Source organism: Solea senegalensis, linkage group LG20 (genome assembly GCF_019176455.1).
Source record: "Solea senegalensis isolate Sse05_10M linkage group LG20, IFAPA_SoseM_1, whole genome shotgun sequence".
NCBI lineage: Eukaryota > Metazoa > Chordata > Actinopteri > Pleuronectiformes > Soleidae > Solea > Solea senegalensis.
In genome coordinates, this window is record NC_058039.1 from 8,587,750 (window position 1) to 8,609,801 (window position 22,052).

Sequence of the window (22,052 nt, forward strand, 5' to 3'; positions counted from 1 at the left end):
GCCTGTAATACTTCTGCACTTTCTTTTTCACACTCTTAATAACCTCCTTTTAACTTTTGCATTCTGTTGTGAGTTTTATATCTGAAATTGTCTTGTTTCTATTCGTACTATTTGTCTATGCTGCTATCTTGAACAGGACTCCCTGGAAGAAGAGATCTTGTATCTCAATGGCACATTCCTGGATAAATAAAGGATAACAACAAAAACAAATGAAGCCTGAGGGGAAACTGCATCATGTAATAATTTTATGACATTTTTTATTGACCAGAACATTAACTGTATGACAGCATTAATTGTAAAATTACACTTTTTGAAAGACAACATCACTATTAGTCACAGTAGAGGAGAGGAATTCATTAACTTAACAGTAAAAAATACTCTAATGTCTCTGTTTTCAGTATTGCCTTTAAATCATTCAACCACTGTGTGTGTATCCCTCTGAAATGGATGATCCCAAATTGTGGACAATTCAGGATTAATATTCAGGACGTGAAGCTGCAGGTTCAAACCACAGTGACCAAACAGAGCCTTTTACAAAAAAATAACAATAAATACAAACTGGTGCTGCTTGATTTTCTTTTGTGTGTGTGTGTGTTTGTTCTTCAGTGTTTCCAACGCCGACTATTTATCCTCATCCAGGAACTCATCTATAAACTCGACCACCTCCCCCTGCAGACACACAAAAACAGAGATGGCTCAGGACGGTCTGTGACATGTCACACTGTGTGGATGTGAATAAATAAACCCGTCTGTGCTTTGTCTTTCTCTGCCTTATGACACAGGTCACAATCAAAGTGTACTAAACATTTGTGTTCCATGTAGTGTACTGTATAATCCTATCTATCTAATGTTGGGTCGCCCTGAAGTCCTTGTGCTGCACCAGAATAATGTTAAGAAATGCAATGTGATGCTGCCACCCCGTGGCTGTCTGTGACACTGCAGTCGCGTAAAGACAGGGCACACGTTGTACTACTGCAGGACATCATGTGACCACACTGAAGTAGGTTTTTTTCACAAGTTACCGGAGGACACAGCCCACGGGATCTGCAGACGACCTAATCCACACTTCAACAGACTCCATGGGAATTTACTGACTGATCCTAGTGGGCTAGAAGCTTTCTGTCATGTCATATTTTTACATATGTTGTCTATGTGTGATGCAGTGACACACAAGCATCTGTAAACACACACACACACACACACATACCTCATCATCACTTGTCAGACGCTGTCTGGAGAACTCCAGCATCTGTAGCTGCATGGTGGTCTGATTGTAGTACCGCACTCCCTCCTGCAGCAGACACACACGCACACAAACACAATAATAATGTAACGTCAAACAAAGACACAATGGAGAAAGCACACGTCAAATCAGTTCAATCAATCCTTGCAGAAATAGTAACAGGGAAACATGCCGAAAGTAAGATTTGTGTTGTTGTTGTTGCTGTTATTTTTCTGCCTCAGTTTGGTCATTGTGAGCAGAAATGATGTAACATTATGGCAACATCTTGCATAATGAGTGCTTCAGCCAAACGTCTCCAGTCTTTGGAGTTCGTATTTGGTCGTACTTGGTTGTAGTCGCCTCACACACCACTGTGAACTATATCTTACACCTGGCTGGCCTTCATTGTTTTTCTGCAAAGAAGTACAAGCCCTCACGCTGCTTCACACGTTCAGACTGAACTGGGGGAGAAGAGCGTTCAGTTTTGCCGCCACCTCTGCTTGGAGTATTCTCTGAACTCAAAATGACAAAACATTTATTCAACTTGTGTTGCTTTCTGTTTTATTTTGAAGTTTTTCTCTTGTACCTTGTGCGTAGTTCTGCTTCCTGTCCTGTCTTCCCTGATTGCCTGCCCCACCCTAATGTGTTTCACCTGTGTCTTTTTGGTCACACCTGTGATTGATTGTCCCTGCCTCCCTGGAGGATAATGCCGCTCTTCCACTACACCTCACCTCAATTATTGAGATTTTAGACAATTCCGTGCTAAATGTTGGAGATTAACGCAAGTTTTCGGGATTTTTAAGAGCTTTTAACTGATCTACAGTTTGGCATTGTTCGGTTTCATGACTCGTCCAGTGATGACTGACCAATCGGTGAACAGCAGTCTGATGATGTCACACATAGTATCGGCTCAGCTTGGCTCAGCTCGTTTGGAATTTCACCAGAGTAGGTACTAAAAAAAAATACCAGGTACTATCGCCAATGGAAAAGCAAAATAACTGCCTGTCTTGGGTCATTTGGTTTGGTTTGCTCTGGTTTGGTTTATCAGTTAGTCTTTGGTTGTGATTCAGTCCTGTGTGTTTCTCCAGTTTTTTGTGTGCTCCATGTTGTTTTCCAGCTTAAGTTTCACTCTTTACATCCTGTCACGCAAATTCTTTGCGTGACAGGATGGACATTTATTTATAAGCTACATGCTATACATTGCCACATTTTCCCACTTTGTTTTTTAAGATGGATAGATGGATGCAAAAAAACAAAATCAAGGCTTTTTTTGTGCTTGATTTTGAGTGTATAAAGTGCATTTTATGAACATGTCTCACTGATCTGGGCAGGAAGTCCTCTTCTGTCAGCTGCCACTTGTTTTGGTGAAACTTGTAATAGGCAACGTTGTTCTTCATAACTTCATCATTGGGGTCAAACAGGAGGTAGCTGACCGCACATGGTACTGCATTCTTCAGGTCGTTTACTGCAAACACAAAACACAAGGACCTCGTTCCAGGGATTTTCTTAAAAGTTAGACACGAACACTACTGACCTTCCACTGAGATCCTGAAGAATAACTATGTTGCGGTCACAGGTGGAGTACTCACATTTGTAATAAGCAAACTGCAGGTAGTGGTACATGGTGGCCACAAACTTCTCAACAACAAATCCTCCGACAACTGGCGTCAGGTCACTTTCACAATTCACTTTCCTCTCGAGGACTTCAATGTAGTGATCTGGGTTGAAAAGAAATCAATAATGAACAAATAATGTTAAAGAGAGACACAGAGAGAGCCTGGAGGAGGGTCTTTCTATCAGTACTGACCAGCTATGGAGGGATAGAAGTCTTTGAAGTCCTTGACATCGCGTGGACCCTCTGATGCAGCCAGACACTCATCGTAGACTTTGAAGAAGTCCCTCAGTGCGAGCTCCATGTCCGATACTGAGGTACGGAAGTTTTCTCCATTATACGCCCTCACTGCGCGCACAAACAGCGTCTGCGATACAACGTGACAAAACAGACTGCTCAGTTTTTAACTGTCGTACGATCGAAAGATTCACACCTTGAACATTGGGGTCCTACAGTATAATAGTGGCTAACATTGTTGCCTCACAGCAAGAAGGTCACCAGTTTGAATCCCCCATCTACCGAGGGCCTTTCTGTGCAGACTGACAATTGAGTTAATTGAACACTAAACTGACCACAGGCGTGAATGTGAGAGTAAAGGGTTGTTTCGTCTCTGTATGTTGGACCTGCGATGGACTGGCAACCTGTCCAGGATCTTCCGTCTTTCGCCCCTCATGTGGAGGATAAAGCGATAGAATGAGTAAGTGAGAATATGATGGTTGTTTTTTTACTATTATCATCTTTATCACTTTCTGCAGAGACGTCTAATGAGTTGACATCAGTGTCTGTACAATCTGGAGCCGCTCCTTCACAAAAAGCGAGTCGCCTGTGCTCTGTTTTCCTCATGAATAAATGGCTCCTGACGTAGGGAGTGGGGGGAGTTGAATGCTACAGCAGACGTTAGGAAGTTAAGTGACCCAAAAGTTAGTCAAACACTGACCTCGCTGACAGCCGTTTTAAATAATGAGATGTAAGCCGTGTATTCATAGCATCCACAGTTCAATTCCAGCTGGACTGGTTTGCTGGACCTTTCTCTGGCCATGGTTCCTGTCTGTAACTACTCACTTACTGTTTCAAAAATTGAATATAGCAAGAAGGAAATATCACCAATCCAAGCAATAAAAGGTGTGCGTGGGTTTCTCTGCTTTCCTCCCACAGTCCAAAAAAACATATCAAATTGGACACTCTAAATTGTATGAGAGTGAATGGTTGTTTGTCTCTATGTGTCCCTGTGATGGACTGGCGACATGTCCAGGTTGTGACCCTGCCTTTCAACGGCACCGTTGCCCCCCCCGCGACCCTCATCCTTTATCCTGGAGGATAAAGCATGATTGAATGAATGATAAATTACCAGGATGTGGATTGACAACCTTTTTTTGTGCTAGTTATGAAATGTTTTGTCTTCTTATGTCTGCAATGTGATGTTTTACATGTGCTGATGCATGTATTGGTGAAGTGTCATATCTGTGAGACAATGAAGGTGGTAAGAGAACCTCCATGATCTCCACCTCTTTAATCCCTGCCAGCCCTTGATAATCCCGGGGAAGCACAACCTCAGTATTACCCTTCCCATGACAGCGTCCACGTCAGCAGCCACAGAGCCATTCATAGGATGGTTTGTGTGTATGTTCACACACACAGAGACATGTGGATTTATGGGTATAACCTCTCATGTGTATTTCTCACAGTATAATGTATAATACCTCGTAGGAGTTTGTCTCCAGGTCTTTGAGATGTTCCTCAGCACCGGGCAGGCTCTTGTAGTACGCCATGTTCCTCTGCATCATCTCATCGTCTGGGTGTTTGAGCAGGAAGGTGTGGGCCGCAGACACGGCCTTGGCCAGGTTGTTCGACTGAGACAAACACATATTATTGTTGATTATTTTGTTTGTGTGTGTGTGTGTGTGTGCTTCTCATTACAGTAAACTATACAAATGCTGTACTAACCCAATGTTATGCCAGATAATATGACCAAGAACTGCCAATTTATGCCAAATTACTGGATAATCTGAGGTGCCAAAATCAAACTACTACCTTAGTAGAGATTAGCTCATTTCCCAGTGCTACATTTAGAGGAGTGTTTTGATGATGGTGCCAGCCAACAAAGTGATCCTTAGTTATTATCAGTTCACTATGCTTCTTAACGGGCAGGTGGGATCACGTAAAACTGAATAAACTGAAATTATTCTCCAAATCCCGTTGGAGAGAGTTATTTACATTCTTCTTCTACTGTCTGTGTGCAAAGGGGACTTTAAAAATTTGCTTTTGTTCCTTAAATATCTTTACACATTAATAACTTAGCGATAAATGAATTCAAACCAGAATCCCACCAATGCATGGTGGGATGCAAAATGCATGAATCCCACCAATGTGGTAGCATTTGCATTTGTTAAATGTCTCATTTCATTTCATTTCATTATGATCTGCCTTTTCCCTTTGATTTAACTCATCTGTCTGTGTATTATAAGTTAATTTTACCTCAACCTCAACAACTACAAACCTCTAAATCTAATATTCCCACTTTTTGCCTGATTTAAATCTAATCCAACTGTGATCCCAAACTTTATTCCTCCACAAACCACTTGCAGACATGAGGAGGAGCTTGTACAGTCTTTACACTTTGACGATGATTAATAATTAGATATATACACATAACCAAATTCATTTAGGAGCTAGTGTAGCATGTATAGATTTATACTGATGCCTCTATTTTTGATTGATTCATTTTTACTTATTGTCTCTACCTACGTGTATTTTGATGCAGTATTATTTACATTAAGGATGCATGAATATATGCACACTTTTATTTCATACCCAGTTGTCAATAACCCTCAGTCCTAATGATAATCATCATGAACATTTGTTGATAACTTCTAAGTGGTGTTGTTACATTGTATTGTTGGTTTATCGCACATTATTTTCATTTTTATATTTACAGTTTTCATGATGTTATCTGATTTCTTTTGATCCTGGGGCTGCTTTCATCTTATCTTGTTGTTATGTTTGTTGTTTTTTGTTATAATACTGTTTGGTAAAACCTACTTCACATATGAAACTGGTGAACAAACATGTAAAACCAATACAACTTTTATTGGTATATTTCTAGCAACTTGTACTTTTACTCCACTACATTTCCTCTAACTATCTTTGTTACTTGTTACTATAAAACCAGAAGAAGAAGAAGAGTTGGTAATGGTCTGTATTTATATGGCACTTGTCTAGTCTTGATGAGCTGCTTTACACTACAGCTTTATCATTCACACTTTGCAACGTGGTGTTAAGTGTCTTGCTCAAGGACACGTATATAGAATCGAACCTACAACCTCACATTTGATAAACAGCTCGCCCTACCATGAGATACAGTTTATGTCATATAATTTAAGCCTTTTACTTGAGTAATATTATATAAAAAAAAACTGACTTCAACTTCTACCAACGTCTGGAAAGATACCTTAAGGTACATTTAAGATACCTTAATGTACGTTTTAAGGTGCTTTATACAAGACTGCCTGAGGATCCACATGCACTGGAAAGTCTGCTTACTTTGAAGTAGGCATACTGCAGATATTTGTAAGGCTCTCTCTTCTCAAACTCTTCGAGGGTGTCCCGGCTCGGCATGGTCTGTCTGAACGCGGGCAGCCCCTGTTTGCAGCGCTTCAGGCACTGCGCTCTCTTCACGACGTTCCCGAACGCACGCAGCTCTGGAAACTCCGCGAACTTCTGCTCGTCGTCCAGGCGCACGGAGCTGCAGTTGAGGTTGCAGAAGGCCTCGCTGTCCCGCAGCAGCCGGTAGAGACGCAGAGACACCTCCATGTAGTCCACCGTGTCCTTCCACTTCTCCCCGGTGTACTGGTCCAGCGCGTACTTGTACGCGGACTCCAGCGGCATCAGCTCGTGTCGGGGGAAACTCCTGAAGCTGTATTTCTCATACTGGGAGTTCACGACTGAGGTGGAAAACACGATGACAAGCGCGCACAAGACTTGTGAAGAGGACGGGGCCATTTTTTTTTTTTTAAAGTTTGGTAAATGGTGGACAGGGAGCTGCTGGGTGGGATGATCCCGGACTATCTGTGTGCGTGGGACTCAAGGACCGCCTCAAGTTCCACCACGTATCCGGACAAAGCCTTCCCTCCCCCGGGCGCTGGGTAGAATCATTCGGGCCGGCGGGTGGGGGCTGCGTGAGCTCCTCCTCCCAAAACACACACACATAAGAATCCTGTGCTAAATCAGTGCTACTGCTCTGTATTTACAGTGAAACTTTAACGTCATCATTCATCATAACTCTTGGATACTTGCGCTACACTCCGTGGTAGGAGCCACACGCCTGATGTTGTTATTTAGTTTGATTTTTGGGACCAGAAAGTGTCATAAAACACGTCCCTTTAAAGTTTAAATCTACTTCCGCTCACTCACTAATTGGACCCCGGGTGAGAGTGGATTGTTCCTCCTCCTCCTCCCACTGCCACGTAGAAACATTCCTGCTCGCGCTACCCCCTTTCAAAACACGACCCGTACACTACAAACACAACAGACTCCATGTTCAGCATCATGTTCAGGATGAACTTTTATGTGCTGTGCCAGTGGTTAGAGTCTCTGAATGTCATTAGGCGTGACTCGATGTGTGTGGGTGTGGGTGCGTGTGTGTGTGTGTGCGTGTGTGTGAGAGAGGAGTGGAGACCCCAGTGTTACCACGTTGACACATCTGAGGGGCTGCACTGCGCAAGAGCGATACGTGGTGCCAAACTATCCCATTCAATCCCCAAATCCCACAGTGCGTCAAGTTAGCGAGGGAGGTAGAGACACAGGCAGGAAGTATTTCAAAATAAGAGCACCACAACGTACGTTTTGACTGAAGTTTATTTCATACTTTTAAAGAATTAAACATAAACATGACTTCTCTAACGAAGATAACAATATAAAAAAGGAATATATAAAGGAGAAAATATTAAAATATCTGCCTTTCCTTCACAGTAATTCTGTTCACAATACACACAATATATGTTTATACAAAAAAGAGAGCTTAATTACGTCATATTTATTCAAGATGTGAATCTTAATAACGTTTTTAAATATTTTAATTGATTGTGATCCCTTTTTTTTACTAATCTCAATTTGTCTTGACTTCCTACACCGTGGCACTGTTCCTTGAAACTGGTTTTGATTCTTGGTTTTTTAAAAAGATATCTGTTCTGTTAATGTTGTAAGGACTTTAATTTATTTACATTTTCTTTAAGTTGCTTGAAATAATTATCTTGTGTGCCTTATACAGTATTTGCAGAATGAGATAATCTACTAGATCATCAAATTTCAGCTATTTCAATCTGACAAATCTTAAATATTTGTGTTGCTCAAGGTTCATTCCACATTCTCTGTATAGCTGTGGTGTGTATATCCTTATATTTTATGAATGTTATATTCCAATATTTTCCTAATATTTGTATTGCTGTGGATTGTTTAGAACCTATTTATTCACATTTCATCAATCTATCTATCTATCTATCTATCTATCTGTTATGATTTTTAATCTTTGCACTGTAACCGGATGTTGTGTTTTCTTGATTGTAGCTTGACACTCAGTCCTTCCTGTGCTGTAACGCTGGGAGGGAGTTCAATCCAAGTCGCCGTAAAGGGAACTGAGGTACCGTGGAGCAGGAAGGCCACACATACACACTCTCACACACTCTCACACACACAGGTCGTGCTCAGGCTCATCTCCATCGGTTCCGTGGTTCGTCGATAGTGAAAATGATCCAGTGCTTGCAGGTCATGTTCTTTCTGTCAATTCTGGTGGCGTTCGCCGCCTGCGACGCTCCCCCGGTACCGTTAGACGACATCCTCATTGAGAAAACTTTCGTGCCGGAGCAGTGCGTGCGCGCCGTCAAAGTGGGAGACTTCGTGAGGTATCACTACAACGGCATGTTTCCAGACGGGAAGAAGTTCGACTCCAGGTGAGTAGCACGCAAAAAAAACTCCTCTATCTCTCTCTATCGCTCTCTATCTCTACCTCTGCAGAGCAGAGCGGCTGCACGGTGCGAACAGCGTGCGCGATGCGTAAAAGTGCGCGTGAAGTGGTTCGCCCCTGAGAGCCACGCAGGCAAGTATTGGACTGAGCTGTGGAGCCACATATGATCAACTCCAGCTCTCCCAGACTTTGTTCTTGGGACGGGCTTTACAACAATGATATACCGTGATATCATTTTCGTTAATATTATAATATTAAAAAAAAGATGTTAAGAATGTTAAGATTAAAACAAAATTTGAGATAGAACACAGTTCCCATGAATGTTTTGCCTCAGATACTCAACAGTTGTGTTTAATGTTCTCTGACCATAAAGACGTTTAAAACCAACCTGAGCAAAATCTGTCTCTGAAATGTGTCTCGTGTTCAGATTTTCAATCTTCAGAGTTTTAGATCATTGCTCACTAATGTGATCATATTAGTCCTTATCTCAACTGTTAGAGTCTGCTTTCAGTCGTTCATAGGGGTGATTTAATCCTCAGTGGTACATCTGGTCGGCTGAATCAGAAAAATGGTCAAAGTGGGACCTTCACTGGTTCAGGAAGAAATTCCAGGAACATTTGCACATTCCTAAGAAAGTCAGAATGATCACTTCATCACCCCAGGACACTGATAACAAATTATGTAAATCGTGCTCCCCAAATATTATACTCTGAATATGTGCACCTATTGACCTCACCCAAATTATCAGTACTGATATCACAGTCATGGCGATCTACCAATACTGATATCAGTCCGATACAGCAGCCTTGTCTTTCTTTCTTTCTGAACTTTTTCCTTATTTTATCTCAAAATATGATCACTGCATCCCCTACTCACTCTGGTCACACAACTTTAGTGATGTATGTCAAAGTGAACAGCCTGGACTTAACTATTTAGCTGATATGTAAGGATTACAAAGGTGAAAAATAATAGTTCTTCCCACATCCAACCTCATTGAGCTCAATCGCAAGGCCTTTAAACGCATCGCAGTGTCAATGAACCAGGAGACGTCACACACCCGGAGGTTCAGGTGCAGGTCTTTGAGGTGCAGCAGGGCCCACTTTGGACTGAACCTGATTCCCTCAAACTATCACATCCCTTGACAATCAGAACTGTCTTATGTGTAAGGGTGGATGGATGTTGGTAAAGTATGTTGAATCTATTAAACAAGTGCAGTGCTGTGAAAAAGCAAAGTCTATTTACTAATATGCCATCCAGTGATTTTGACCAGTATTGAACCAATACCAACACTGAATATTGTATTGTCCCATTCCTAATTGTTACTTTCATACAAGCAATGAAACTAATATGTGTACTTCCATGTCCTTATATAATGTGCTTATATATATGTGTGTGTGTGTGTGTGTGTTTCAGTTATGATCGCGGCAGCACCTACAACGTGTTTGTGGGTAAGAAGCAGCTGATCGAGGGGATGGACAAAGCTCTGGTGGGGATGTGTGTCAATGAGAGAAGGCTGGTCAAAATCCCACCTCAGCTGGCCTATGGGAAGCGGGGATACGGTGTGTATATACAAATGCCACAGGCTGAATGAAACATGTCCTCTGCACGCTGCTTAGAGTCGTCACGATAGATTGTCAGAGGAGGGAGCACCCGGCTGGCACCGCTCGCTGCAACAATAAGAAACTTTAGTAGCAGTAATTACGGTTTTGGAGTATCAGAGTCTTTCAGGCTGTTCCTGAAAGTCCTTTAGGGAATGATGTCAGAGGGACATCACACAGGACGTAGATCAGCTGTGTTGTTATGTAACAAGGTACAAATACTTTGTTACTGTACAAACTTCACATACTTACTTATGTACTTTACTTTGTTATTTATATTTCAAGCAACTTTTACTTTTACTCCGCTACATTTCCTCTAACTATCTTTGTTACTCATTACTACCAAATCAAATCAGAAGGAATTGAACCCACAACCTTCCAGTTGAAAGACAACTCGCCTGGTCAATGAGCCACCATGGCTCAAGCCTAACTCCTAACTTCTAAAGCTTAAGTACGTTTTATATCAGAAAATGACTTTTGAAACTTAAGTGGAGTTGTCATACACTTTTAGATTTTTACTTAAGTAATATTATAAAAAAAGTGACTTCAACTTCTACCAAAATCATTTTCTGGTAAGCTACTTTACTACTCAATGTAAAGTATCCCATTTAGGTACTTTATACAAGACTGCAGATGGCTGAGCTGCTCTGACTGAGTCTAGATTTTCAGCCATTTCAAATGCCTTAACATTAGAGGCAGGCAGATAAACATTCCCATCATGATTTATATGGAAATAAAAAAGTCTGTCGGTGTGTTTGTGTCAGAACATAAGACGAAAGTGGTTTAAATAGCTGTAGGAACAAGAGAAAATAATGTCATGGCAGTGTTTTTATTTAGAGACCTGTGTGCGTGTGTATTTGTTACCTCTTATGGACATTTTCTGGAATAAACACTGACCTTGTCAGGACCAGTAGTCGTCACAGAGACCAAAACCTGGCCTCATTTCATGAGGAAGTGGTTAAGTTAAGGGCTAAGATCTGAAATGTTTTTGTTTAGACTGTCCAAATAAATTCATTGCAGTGCCCGAAGAATGTGTGTTTCGGCGTGTGCATGAGAAATACTTAGATAATGGGAGAAAGAGGGGCATGTGTGGACAGGTAAAAGCTCAGGCTGTCTGAATGTCCTCTGTATAAGACAGAACATGAGAAAAGAAAATAGAGAAATAAGATGGAGGAGGAAGAAGAGGTGGAGAGAGAGTTTTAACCAGAAAGTAGTAAAGGTTTACTGTGCTGTCTCTCACACACACACCCACTCACATACACACAGCTGCTGCACTCCTCATGCAAGAGAAGAGCAGAGAGGTTATTTTATGCCAGGGTTGGCCCGCGGGCCTCTGTCCATCCGTAACCAATTTAAACCTTTTTTCAAAGTTTCATTTTCAGTGAATCTGAAACCTTGTGACTTACAACTTCCTTCCTCACCTTCCTCGGGTGAGGAGCATTATACCAAATGAACCACACCCTCACCACACATTCGGCTTTTCTCTATTGACTGGGTAGAAACTACTTACCATGTAGTGACAGTGATTTGTTACAGGTTTCACTTTCATTCACAAAACCACATTCACATTTGTAAACTATCATTTTATCCTCTATCCTCTTTAACTATTGCCAAACCTTGAAATCACTCGGACCATGGACCTTCTGATGTATGTTTTTTTACATGGTTTGATTGGCAGTATGGATAAGGATGCACAATTTAGTTTTGGTTGAACTTATTTGATACTTGCATGGTGAAAAGAAGGCAGTGTGTGTTTTTTGATATGTCAAACTAAGTGATGCACAAATGCTCTGGAGAACTGTTAAGACAGGCGAACAGAAGTAAGATAATTCAGCTCAAATGTTAGTTTTGTGTTGATTCTGACTTTCCCATACTCACAGTAAGAAAGAAAGAAAGATGCATACAATCTCTTACCTTCCATCTCACCTTGTTACTGTAAATCCAAATAATGTCTTAACAAATGCATCGATAAACCCTGTATAATCATAAAATCACACAAGAAAGGAAAGTAATAAAGGAATTAGGAAATGAGTGCATTTTATTTAGACCTGAGTACGAACGATTTCTTTAAATGAGCTCTAAACAAACGTTAATGGTCCAGTTCTCTTGAAGTTCTTGGGATAGAGCTGATCTTTTTGCCATTTTTTTAATAATCAACCCATAAAAGATATTGACAGTTTACTAACATACGTGTGACAAAGACAGTCGTCAACGTCTCACGTTTGACAGTTGAATTTGACTGGAGCTGATATCAGAGCAGCTCAATGTAGAGCTGTATCTTCTGTGACCGGGACTGAGGAACGTGAAGACCTCTGGACTGACCTGTTTTCGTTTTTCTCTCCTCTCTGCAGCTGACATCATCCCCCCCGACTCCATCCTCCACTTTGACGTCCTGCTGCTCGACGTGTGGAACTCCGAAGACGGCGTCCAGATCAACACTTACCACACACCGTCCACCTGCTCCAGAAAGGTGGAGGTCTCTGACTACGTCCGCTACCACTACAACGGCACACTGCTGGACGGGACGCTCTTTGACTCCAGGTTTGTTCCCCACAATCTGTTATAGAAAAAAGAAAAAAAACTCGCACTCGCACTCACAAACCTCTCTCCTCCATAGTCACACACGTATGCGTACGTATGACACGTATGTTGGGATCGGCTGGCTGATCGCTGGTATGGACCAGGGGCTTCTGGGAATGTGTGTCGGAGAGAGACGCATTGTCACGATGCCTCCGTCACTTGGATATGGAGAGAATGGAGATGGTGAGTGTTCACTATTTCTTCTTAATTAATTACACAGTCGGGAAGTGGCGAGCACTGTTGCCTCACAGCAAAAAGGTCCAGGTTCGTGACCCAGGCTGACGTGTGTGCATGGGTTTTCTCTGGGTTCTCCTTTCCTTCCACAGTCCAAAAACATGCTGATTGAACATTGACCATAGGTGTGAGTATAAGAGTAAATGGTTGCAGTAAATGAATGAATGAATGAATGAATAGATAGTCACCAGTCCTTAAAACCCTCCACTTATTTGAAAGTCAATGGAAATCAGTGATAGGAGTGGGATACAACAGGTGCTGCAGTCATAGGGCACATTCAGTGGAGGAGTGTTGATTGATCGAATACACTGCTCTTTATTAAAAACTTCATTTTATGATCAAAGTTATTTGTGAAAACCTTGTGAAAAGGTTTTCACAAATTACTTTGTTTGTGTATACAGGCCGGTCATGTGCAGTAAAACACATTCAACAATTACAACAAAGAATCAAGGTCGAAAGGCTCAGAGATAAATAATATACTATTTTGACAAATAGAATTGTCAAAATGATCACTACTCAGTCGTACTTGCTTGTCTCCTAGTGCAGCATTTCCAACATTTACTGTCACACTCTAGTGACATCATGCATGGTTACCACAGTAACAGGTTGCATTGAACAATCATTTTAAGAATGACATTTATTTACTCACCAGACACGGACTAATATATATATATATATGTATGTATATATATATACATATATATACATACATATACATTTACATTGATTGTTTCTTTACATTCCAATCCAATTCAACTTCATTTATAAAGCACAAAGTGCTGTTCACCGACATGACGACAAATACAAAAGTAAAAACAATAAAAGACAAGTAAAAGCCAACACATTGAACTAAGTTAAATGTGTTTTCAGAGAGGACTTAAAACTCTCCAGTTTTGGAGCAGCAACTGAAAATGCACCTCTAAACTTCATCTTAAGGACGACCAACAGTGACTGATCTGTCGATCTGAGAGAGCGTGAGAGAGTGTGAGGCTTAAGCATGTCGCACAGATGCTGTGGGGATAGACCATGAAGACATTTAAAAGCAAATAAAAAAATGTTTAAATCAATCCAAAAATGAACTGGTAGCCAATGAAGTGACGCACAAAATTGGATTAATGTGCTCTCGTTAACCTTTTTTTTCTGTCCCGTTTCTCCAGGCAGTGACATCCCAGGACAGGCGTCTCTGGTGTTTGACGTCATTCTCCTGGACCTGCACAACCCCAGAGATGGAATCGCAGTGACCAATCAGAAAGTGCCCGAGTCCTGCACAAGGAAGTCCGTCGCGGGTGACTTTGTGCGTTACCACTACAATGGCAGCCTCCTCGATGGAACGTTCTTTGATTCCAGGTGTGTGAACTTGTTCAGTGTTCATCATCACACTCAAACAGTGAGGCTTTACATAGATGTTTGTGTTCAAATATCAGACCAGGCTTTATACAGCACGTACATTCACTTCCGCTTTGATGCCTGCTGTTCCTACATCAGTCTCAAGGAGGCAGCATTTCTCTATGCACTGAAGACACACTGTGAGCTGAATAGAAACCTAAAAACCACCCTGTGACATTTCCTGCTTACGAACCACAATAATAATGCTTTTTCACCTTATGTCAATTCAAATGACTAGTTACGGTTTTTAACATCATTTCTCATAAAGTCTCATAAAAGAGCAAAAAAAACAAACATTGCTCACATTTAAGAAGCTAAAAGAAAAAAACGGATTTACTATCAAATTATAGCTGTTGCAGGTCTAGTGTGCAGGTGTCGCATGTTGATGTGTGTTAAAAGTAAAAACGTTGCCAGTGACCAGGAGTTTTGACAAAGTTTTAATCTTGCAAGAAGGGAGCAGTTAGAGTGCAACAACACATGTTTGAATGCTACAGAGAAGTGCTGGAAATGTTACAGTTGAAGGCCCCCCCAGACATACTTCTGTAATGTCCCTCTCACATGATTATTGTATAAACAAAGTACAGAAAGTACTGAGCTCAGAGCAGTCTGCAAAAGAGCATTTCTTCTGCTAAGAGGGCAAATGTGTGGCTGTGTTTCCTGTCAGGTACAGACAAGCAGGAGAAAACAAGGCCATAGGGTGTCTAACATCAGACTGCAGTTATATTTGAACAGGCACATAATGTTGTAACATACATAGAGATGTTAGGACCAGGTCTAGGGGGAAACCTGATCGCAACAAGAATGTGGAGACTTCCTCTTCTTCCCAAGAAACTGCCAGCAGCACACTAAATAAACAATGTTAAAGGTTTACGACCAAAATTGTCACGTAAATAATCCTTGTAATCAGGATCAATCAGCTCCCAGGATCCACCTGGACTCTCTCAAACACTTATACCTGCAACCCATCACACACTCACATACAGGCACATAGGAAATTTTGGTTGTTGTTACTTTCAATCATTGAACTGACAGTAGGATTTAAGTAAGTAGTACATTTGTAAATAATTCTTAGAGAGTGAGTGAGAGCAGTCACAGAACGACCACCTTTCTGTTCCTCAGTATTATCACTTTAAGTGGGAGTCGTCCTTATCTCAAGGTCTAAAGTGTGTGTATGTGTGTGTCTGCATCTATGGGGCGATGTGTGCCTGGGAATCCACAAGTCACACAGGAAATGATGGTCTTTCCTGTGTTTCATGAGAAACCTTTTGTTGGTACACATGAGTTATAAAGCACTATCTTATCTTGCACTGACAGTTACAGCTAATAACCTCCCCCGCATCGCTGTGGTCCTAAGTTTCTTTAGTCTTTCTTTGCAGGAAGGATTTACTGCAAACACCAGGAAAACTGGGACATGATCTAAAATAAATGATGGGTTGAATGTCTCAAACCTTCATTAGCATTTTTTATATTTTCACCAACAAATTGTATTTTGCAAATGTGTATACAAAAAGTGAAACACACTCAAAAACGTTGGGACTGTTTGCAAGACTGAGTAAGTTCCACAATAAGCCGGCGACAAGTGAGTGTGAAAGGAGCGTCCACCAGAGGCTTAGGCCACGTCCAGACAGAGGAAATAAAGGGCAAATAATGTCTGTTTGTTTACGTTTGGTGCCATTTCTCTGCACACATTTAGCGACTTTACAGGCAGTTTTGAAAGCAGTTGGTTTGTTGGCCACCATTTTGTGTCAATCCTTGTGAGAACATGGTATCGTGAAAAGAACGAGGGAATCGAACGCAAAAACCGCCGCTGAATGTGTATGAACATCGAGCCCTCAGGAGGTATACTGTGTGGGATGAGTGGTCTTATGGTCTTATGAGTAGTATTTCTTCATGGCCGTATGACAATAGTTGAGTAAACGGACTTTTCTGCTCCACAGCTACTCTCGCAACAGAACCTACGACACCTACATTGGCCGAGGCTACGTGATCGCCGGCATGGACGAGGGTCTGATTGGAGTCTGTGTTGGAGAGCGACGCACCATCACCATCCCCCCACATCTCGCCTATGGAGAAGAGGGCACAGGTAGATTACATCTGCCTTGGATCTCACATATTTAATACTATTCTTCTTCTATTATTTTTACCTTTAACTCCGTTTCCAGTGTTGATTCTTTCCTGCATCCCATCACATTTGATCTACACTTTTCAATGTTTAATGAGTGTTTTTCTTTTTCATACCATGTCTCTCTTAGGTACCAAGATTCCCGGTTCTGCCGTGTTGGTGTTTGACATTGACATCATCGACTTCCACAACCCGTCAGACAGCACCGAGATCACTGTCACGCACAAGCCTGAAGAATGTAATAAACAAACAAAGAAGGGAGACTTTGTCAAATATCACTACAACGCTACCCTGATGGACGGCACATCCATCGATTCCACGTGAGTAGATGTGTTACTGTTTTGTGTTTCTACGTAAATTTTAATGACGGTTAATGTGCACCTACATACAGATGTCAATAATAATAATATTTTTAAGAGTAGCCAAAGCACAAGACACACATCATGTGAAAAATGGGTCAAATCCATTCACATGAGACATCTGTACGTCAATATCCCTACTCTCTTTACATTTGACCTAATAATATGAAACAAAAGCGGTTGCACTTCTAGATCCTGTCAACAGGGACGAGGTGTTTTGATGAATATTCAGCATCATCATGGAACTTCACCACTAGATGTTGCTCAATACTACACGTGGTACTTGAAGGGTCATCTGGTCAGTGCAGATTGCAGAACTGTGATTTAGGAGTATTTCTGCTCTACTTCCCCTCTGGATGGAAAACCTCCTCCCCCACACCTCCCTTTTTAAGCTGACTGTTTCTCATAGGTTAGAACTGCCGACCCCTCACTTCAGAGGTGACCCCCTGTTATCTCAAGGCCATCAGACTTTTTCAATAAATTCCATGTTGTTAGTTTACTAAAATAATGTTTGCTTAGCAAATGATTTAATGGAAGCTATAGCCATGGAAAAGAGGCTCGGTGTGAGTCCTTTTACTGCCGGTTGGGCACAAACATGGGGCGGTAGACTTGTTTTCATGAGCATCGGCTGTACCCACAATCAAGTGAACATATTAATATACACACGGTATGCTAAATATGAATCTTTTAAGATAGGCTTCAAAGACTTCAGGTGTGATTTACAACAGTATCATTCCCATAAAACCATTGCTCCTGGAATTATCAACAACAGGTGTTGAGTGTCTCACAAGAAATAATAGAACACGAGACCGACTATGCAAATGCTAAAGATGCTGACAGTGTCACAGCATGTTACCCTTGCCTCAGGAGAATCAGGAGGCCATGTGTTAACGTATGTGACCTCATTTGTTTCAGGCACAATTATGGGAAGACATACAACATTGTCCTGGGTGCCAACCAGGTGGTTCCAGGGATGGAGGATGGACTGTTGGACATGTGTGTGGGAGAGACGAGGCACGTTATTATTCCCCCTCACCTGGGCTATGGAGAGCGAGGAGTCAGTAAGTCAAACACAACGTCCCGTTGTCCTTGTCGAGCAGTCAAAAAACGTACTCAGAGAATAAAGAGCCCACACTGAAATTTAGCCTTTCTATGTAACATGCTATTTTCATTGGTTCCACTATTAGCATTTACTTGTAAATTGTAATAAACCCCAAACATTCATTTTTGCAGTAATGTTGTAGAACGTTGTTCAGTAGGCCATGTGTGTGTGTGTGTGGTTTTGCAGCTGATGAAGTCCCAGGGAGCGCGGTGCTGGTGTTTGACATCGAGCTGGTTGACATGGAGGAAGGACTTCCCGACGGCTACATGTTCATCTGGAATGACGACGTGTCACCTGACCTCTTTGCAGAGATGGACAAAGACCAAAACAAGCAGGTGGAGCCCTCTGAGGTACGAGATGACCTGTTGTTCGTGATGTAACACTTTTTCTTTTTTTTTAAACATGGAAACCTGTCTTATTTCACCCTCTGTGATTTCTCCTTTGCCTCCACAGTTTACGGACTACATCATGCAGCAGGTGAGCGAGGGCAAAGGTCGCCTGGCGCCTGGCTTCGATCCCTACCGCATCATCGACAACATGTTCTCCAACCAGGACCGTAACGGAGATGGAAAAATCACAGAGGCAGAGTTCAAACTTAAAGCAGATGAATCTGCCACACACGACGAACTATGACGGGAGTGAATGTAAAACTCGGATGAGGATACAGGAGGGGAGGGTCAGACAGTTTGGGAAATGTGGGTGATATAGTCGAAAAAGGGCGGGGTTGTATGTGTAAGTTAAGCAAGTGTGGAGTGATGGTTTTATTTTGAGGACTGACATGATAGTAGACTCATGTCTTGTCCTTTTAGACACAGTTTAAGAGTCAAATGTTGCAAAGAAAAGACCTAATATGAGGACTATGAAGACAGCAAATGACTTAATTCTCTTCTTCCAGCAACTTTTTTTTTTTATGTTGTGTTTTAGCTGGTATGTTTTTCGAAGGGTATAAAAGCACTCCTGTGTGATAGAACAAACCTCACTCCATTCAGTCTTGACATCTGTTGTCATTACCTCTGCTACGGAGGTTGTGTTTTTATTTGTCTTTTTGTACGTAAAGAGCAGATTTGGATCAGGTTATGGTCTAAGGAAGAAACTAGAACATTTTGTTGGAGATCTGGATCCAGATTCAGGATTGAAAAGAAAAAAAATGGGTCTTGGTGGAGATTTTGCGCTCTCTGAGTACTTTCTCTACTTAATAACATGTTGTTGTTGTTGTTGTTGTGTGAAACTTCTTTCTCTGGGTATTGTATTGCCTCTTTTCCCTGATATTGGACAGTCTTGTCTTACAGAAGCATCACTCACAGTGATATACTGTACTTATTTATAGGTGAGAATAAGTGATAATGTGAAGTGAGAGCTTTCTGTTAGAATGACATTTCTTTTTACACCATGTACATTTTAAGAACGTCAGAGGAAATCAGGATTATTGAGAAAAGCAACCAAACAATTCTGAAAAGACATGACATTATATATTTGATTTCTCACAGAGGAATCGTGATGCAATAACACATATCCTAACTCTTTCCTTTCTTATATTTAATCAACTTTACTGCCTCTCCACATCTTGTTGATTAAATTCTTAGTGGTGAAATTTACAGGGTCCAATATGAGTATTTGCCACCATTTCCAATCTAGAAGCCTATTGGTGAATGACTTCACCAGACACACGTTTACTGTTATTTGTCGTGGTTATTCCATCTCTTGTTTTTGTCTGCATCCAAGTGTCAGAGTGAGTGAATGAGTGTGAACGTAGTTTATGTTTTACTTTTTTTTTTATTCAGGAAACTGCTGAGGCTTGACGATTTCAATGTAAGCAGCTCAACCTCTAATTAAATGACCTGACCTACAGAAAACACCTTTGGATTGTGTTTATTTGTCCTTTTGTTGAGTGTCATGTCTTTATGTTCCCTTTTCCTGGGATTGGCTCGATCTTCTGAAAAGGTTAATAATCAGCAGTAGCTTGCGAGAGTACATTCATGCCGAAATCTCCGAACAACTGCCCGCCGAGGAGCAGGTCCATACTTTTAAAGGTTATCTGACATCATCACATTTGCCCATTTTCGGTATTCTATCTTAGTATAGAAGCCACCTGGTGATAGAGAAGACCAAAATGGTCCCCCTCTGTCTCCCATTGTCTAGGTGACACGTCCCATTGTCTAGGTGACACGTCCAAATAAGGCATTGTCCAGGCCTGACCTATAGACCTCTATTGTAAACCTGTTGTAAAACTGTCGATACATCTAAACCCTGTGACATCACCTGTTTGCTTCTCAATGCAATGAAATGCACATCTTTAACACATTCAAGACAAAACTTAGCTGTGTTAATGTGTTCATCTGAATCAGATACTTCAATACCTCCAAATGTTTCCCTGTTATTGTGATAAAACAGCTGAAACTCCTCCATTTACATCCTCCGTTAAGGTCTTCATGTTCTTGGCTCATGTTCATGGTCAAAACATTATCTTCCTGGCTCTGTCGTGGTGGGGTTTCTTGGGAAAAAGTTTTTATCTTGATAAATCAGCTATTTGTTGCAGCAAAAATAATAAAGAGTCTGGATCCACAATCAAACACCTAGGTGAGCACACAGCAGGACGCTGTGACACTGACTTTACAGTCGCTGAGCATCCCTCATTTATACACTGAAAGTATCCCCCTCACTTCCCCATCTTTTCCCCACCTTTTTTTTACATCATGGCTCTCAGTAAACTTTCTGTGACTTCACACACGAACATAGTCACTCAGTGACCTCTTTTAGATGCGCCTCTTTGCGGCATACCAATTTAATGTGGAGAAATACAAAAGCAGTTTACATTTATAAAGATATACAAAACAGAGTACATTTATAAGAATATAGATTATTATTAACTTGATTTCTTCATCAGCTCCTTGTTTGGTTCTTTGACCTTTGTCGTTTCTGCAAACACTGAAACACTGATTCTTTTTATCAGCAGAAGTATTAAGCTTCTGCATGTTTTTCAATTTTAGTGACCTTCAGCACAAACATCTGTTTTCCATGCTCATTAGTAGTGGCCTTGAGTTTTATCATCAAGGCCACTCGCTCTTGAGCTGTCCTTAGGTTTGTGTTAGTGTGAGAAAATGATTCACTCATAACAGACTGAGTGGCTATGCATTTCTCTCAAACTATATTCAAACTCTTATTCTTATTGAATATGTCAACTCTGCAGAAACTCTCCCTCTACATTCTCATGCCCCGTTTGAACACACAGTACATGTTCTAATGCATGACAGCAAATGTGACAACATGTTTGTCGGCTCTCCCATACTCCAGAAAACACCTGGGTTCTCTCCCATCAGATTTAAGCATCACTTTGTTAACTTCCATTTTGGCTTTTGTTTGGACTCTAATACATTTCATATATGTGTATGTGAGGGCCTCCAATTCAACTCCTCTGGTGCTTTCCTTCCTCAGAATGATGGATTCCGGACCGCATTCTCAGCGTACTCCACGTACTGTCTTCCCAGCCTCATAACAGGATACAAAAAAACGAATTAGCTGTGTTAACGTGTTCATCTTGTTCATACCACATCACCCAAAACACCGCAACTCAGTCCAACATTTCCACTACATGAGACACGTGGTTTATTGCAAGTTACGCCCAAACCACACCTATGATTAATGTAGCTACTTCAGATCAACCCATTTTAGCAAAGAGTCCATTTATACATTGCAAACCTCAAATATTAAACCCATGCCTTACATATTCTGGTTACTCATTAAAGTATTGCATATACAATTATATTATGATTTCAATAAATACAATACAATACAAAGCACATTTACTCTCAGGTTCACTTTCAGCTCACAGTCACCCCCAAACTACTTTCGAACACGATAGCAAATGATTTGAGTGTATT

The 22,052-nt window shown here is 41.2% G+C and overlaps 2 protein-coding genes across 2 annotated transcripts; one reads left to right on the forward strand and one right to left on the reverse strand.

Annotated features, from left to right (window-relative positions):
* Positions 1 to 232: 232 nt before the first annotated feature.
* LOC122786401 (cartilage associated protein) lies at positions 233 to 7,190 on the reverse strand. Its single transcript, XM_044052683.1, has 7 exons — positions 6,375 to 7,190; positions 4,535 to 4,684; positions 3,030 to 3,201; positions 2,812 to 2,940; positions 2,542 to 2,687; positions 1,208 to 1,291; positions 233 to 669 (listed from the first exon to the last, which is right to left on the reverse strand). Exons 1-7 carry the CDS (start codon positions 6,831 to 6,833, stop codon positions 622 to 624), a joined length of 1,188 nt encoding a protein of 395 aa, XP_043908618.1. The 5' UTR covers positions 6,834 to 7,190; the 3' UTR covers positions 233 to 621.
* A 1,173-nt stretch (positions 7,191 to 8,363) lies between these two features.
* Positions 8,364 to 20,029, forward strand: fkbp9 (FKBP prolyl isomerase 9). Its single transcript, XM_044052682.1, has 10 exons — positions 8,364 to 8,779; positions 10,207 to 10,352; positions 12,743 to 12,932; positions 13,009 to 13,154; positions 14,363 to 14,552; positions 16,529 to 16,674; positions 16,844 to 17,033; positions 17,988 to 18,133; positions 18,361 to 18,524; positions 18,628 to 20,029. Exons 1-10 carry the CDS (start codon positions 8,577 to 8,579, stop codon positions 18,805 to 18,807), a joined length of 1,701 nt encoding a protein of 566 aa, XP_043908617.1. The 5' UTR covers positions 8,364 to 8,576; the 3' UTR covers positions 18,808 to 20,029.
* The last annotated feature ends 2,023 nt before the right edge of the window (positions 20,030 to 22,052 follow it).

Bases quoted from the DNA above. Each gene is read 5' to 3' on its own strand.
- fkbp9 (XM_044052682.1), top strand. From the start codon at position 8,577: ATGATCCAGTGCTTGCAGGTCATGTTCTTTCTGTCAATTCTGGTGGCG. The intron at 14,553-16,528 runs GTGTGTGAACTT...TCTGCTCCACAG, and splicing joins GGAACGTTCTTTGATTCCAG to CTACTCTCGCAACAGAACCT. The intron at 18,134-18,360 runs GTAAGTCAAACA...GTGGTTTTGCAG, and splicing joins CTATGGAGAGCGAGGAGTCA to CTGATGAAGTCCCAGGGAGC.
- LOC122786401 (XM_044052683.1), bottom strand. From the start codon at position 6,833: ATGGCCCCGTCCTCTTCACAAGTCTTGTGCGCGCTTGTCATCGTGTTT. The intron at 4,685-6,374 runs GTAAGCAGACTT...TGTTTGTCTCAG, and splicing joins TGCAGTATGCCTACTTCAAA to TCGAACAACCTGGCCAAGGC. The intron at 2,688-2,811 runs GTGAGTACTCCA...TTGTGTTTGCAG, and splicing joins GCAGTTTGCTTATTACAAAT to TAAACGACCTGAAGAATGCA.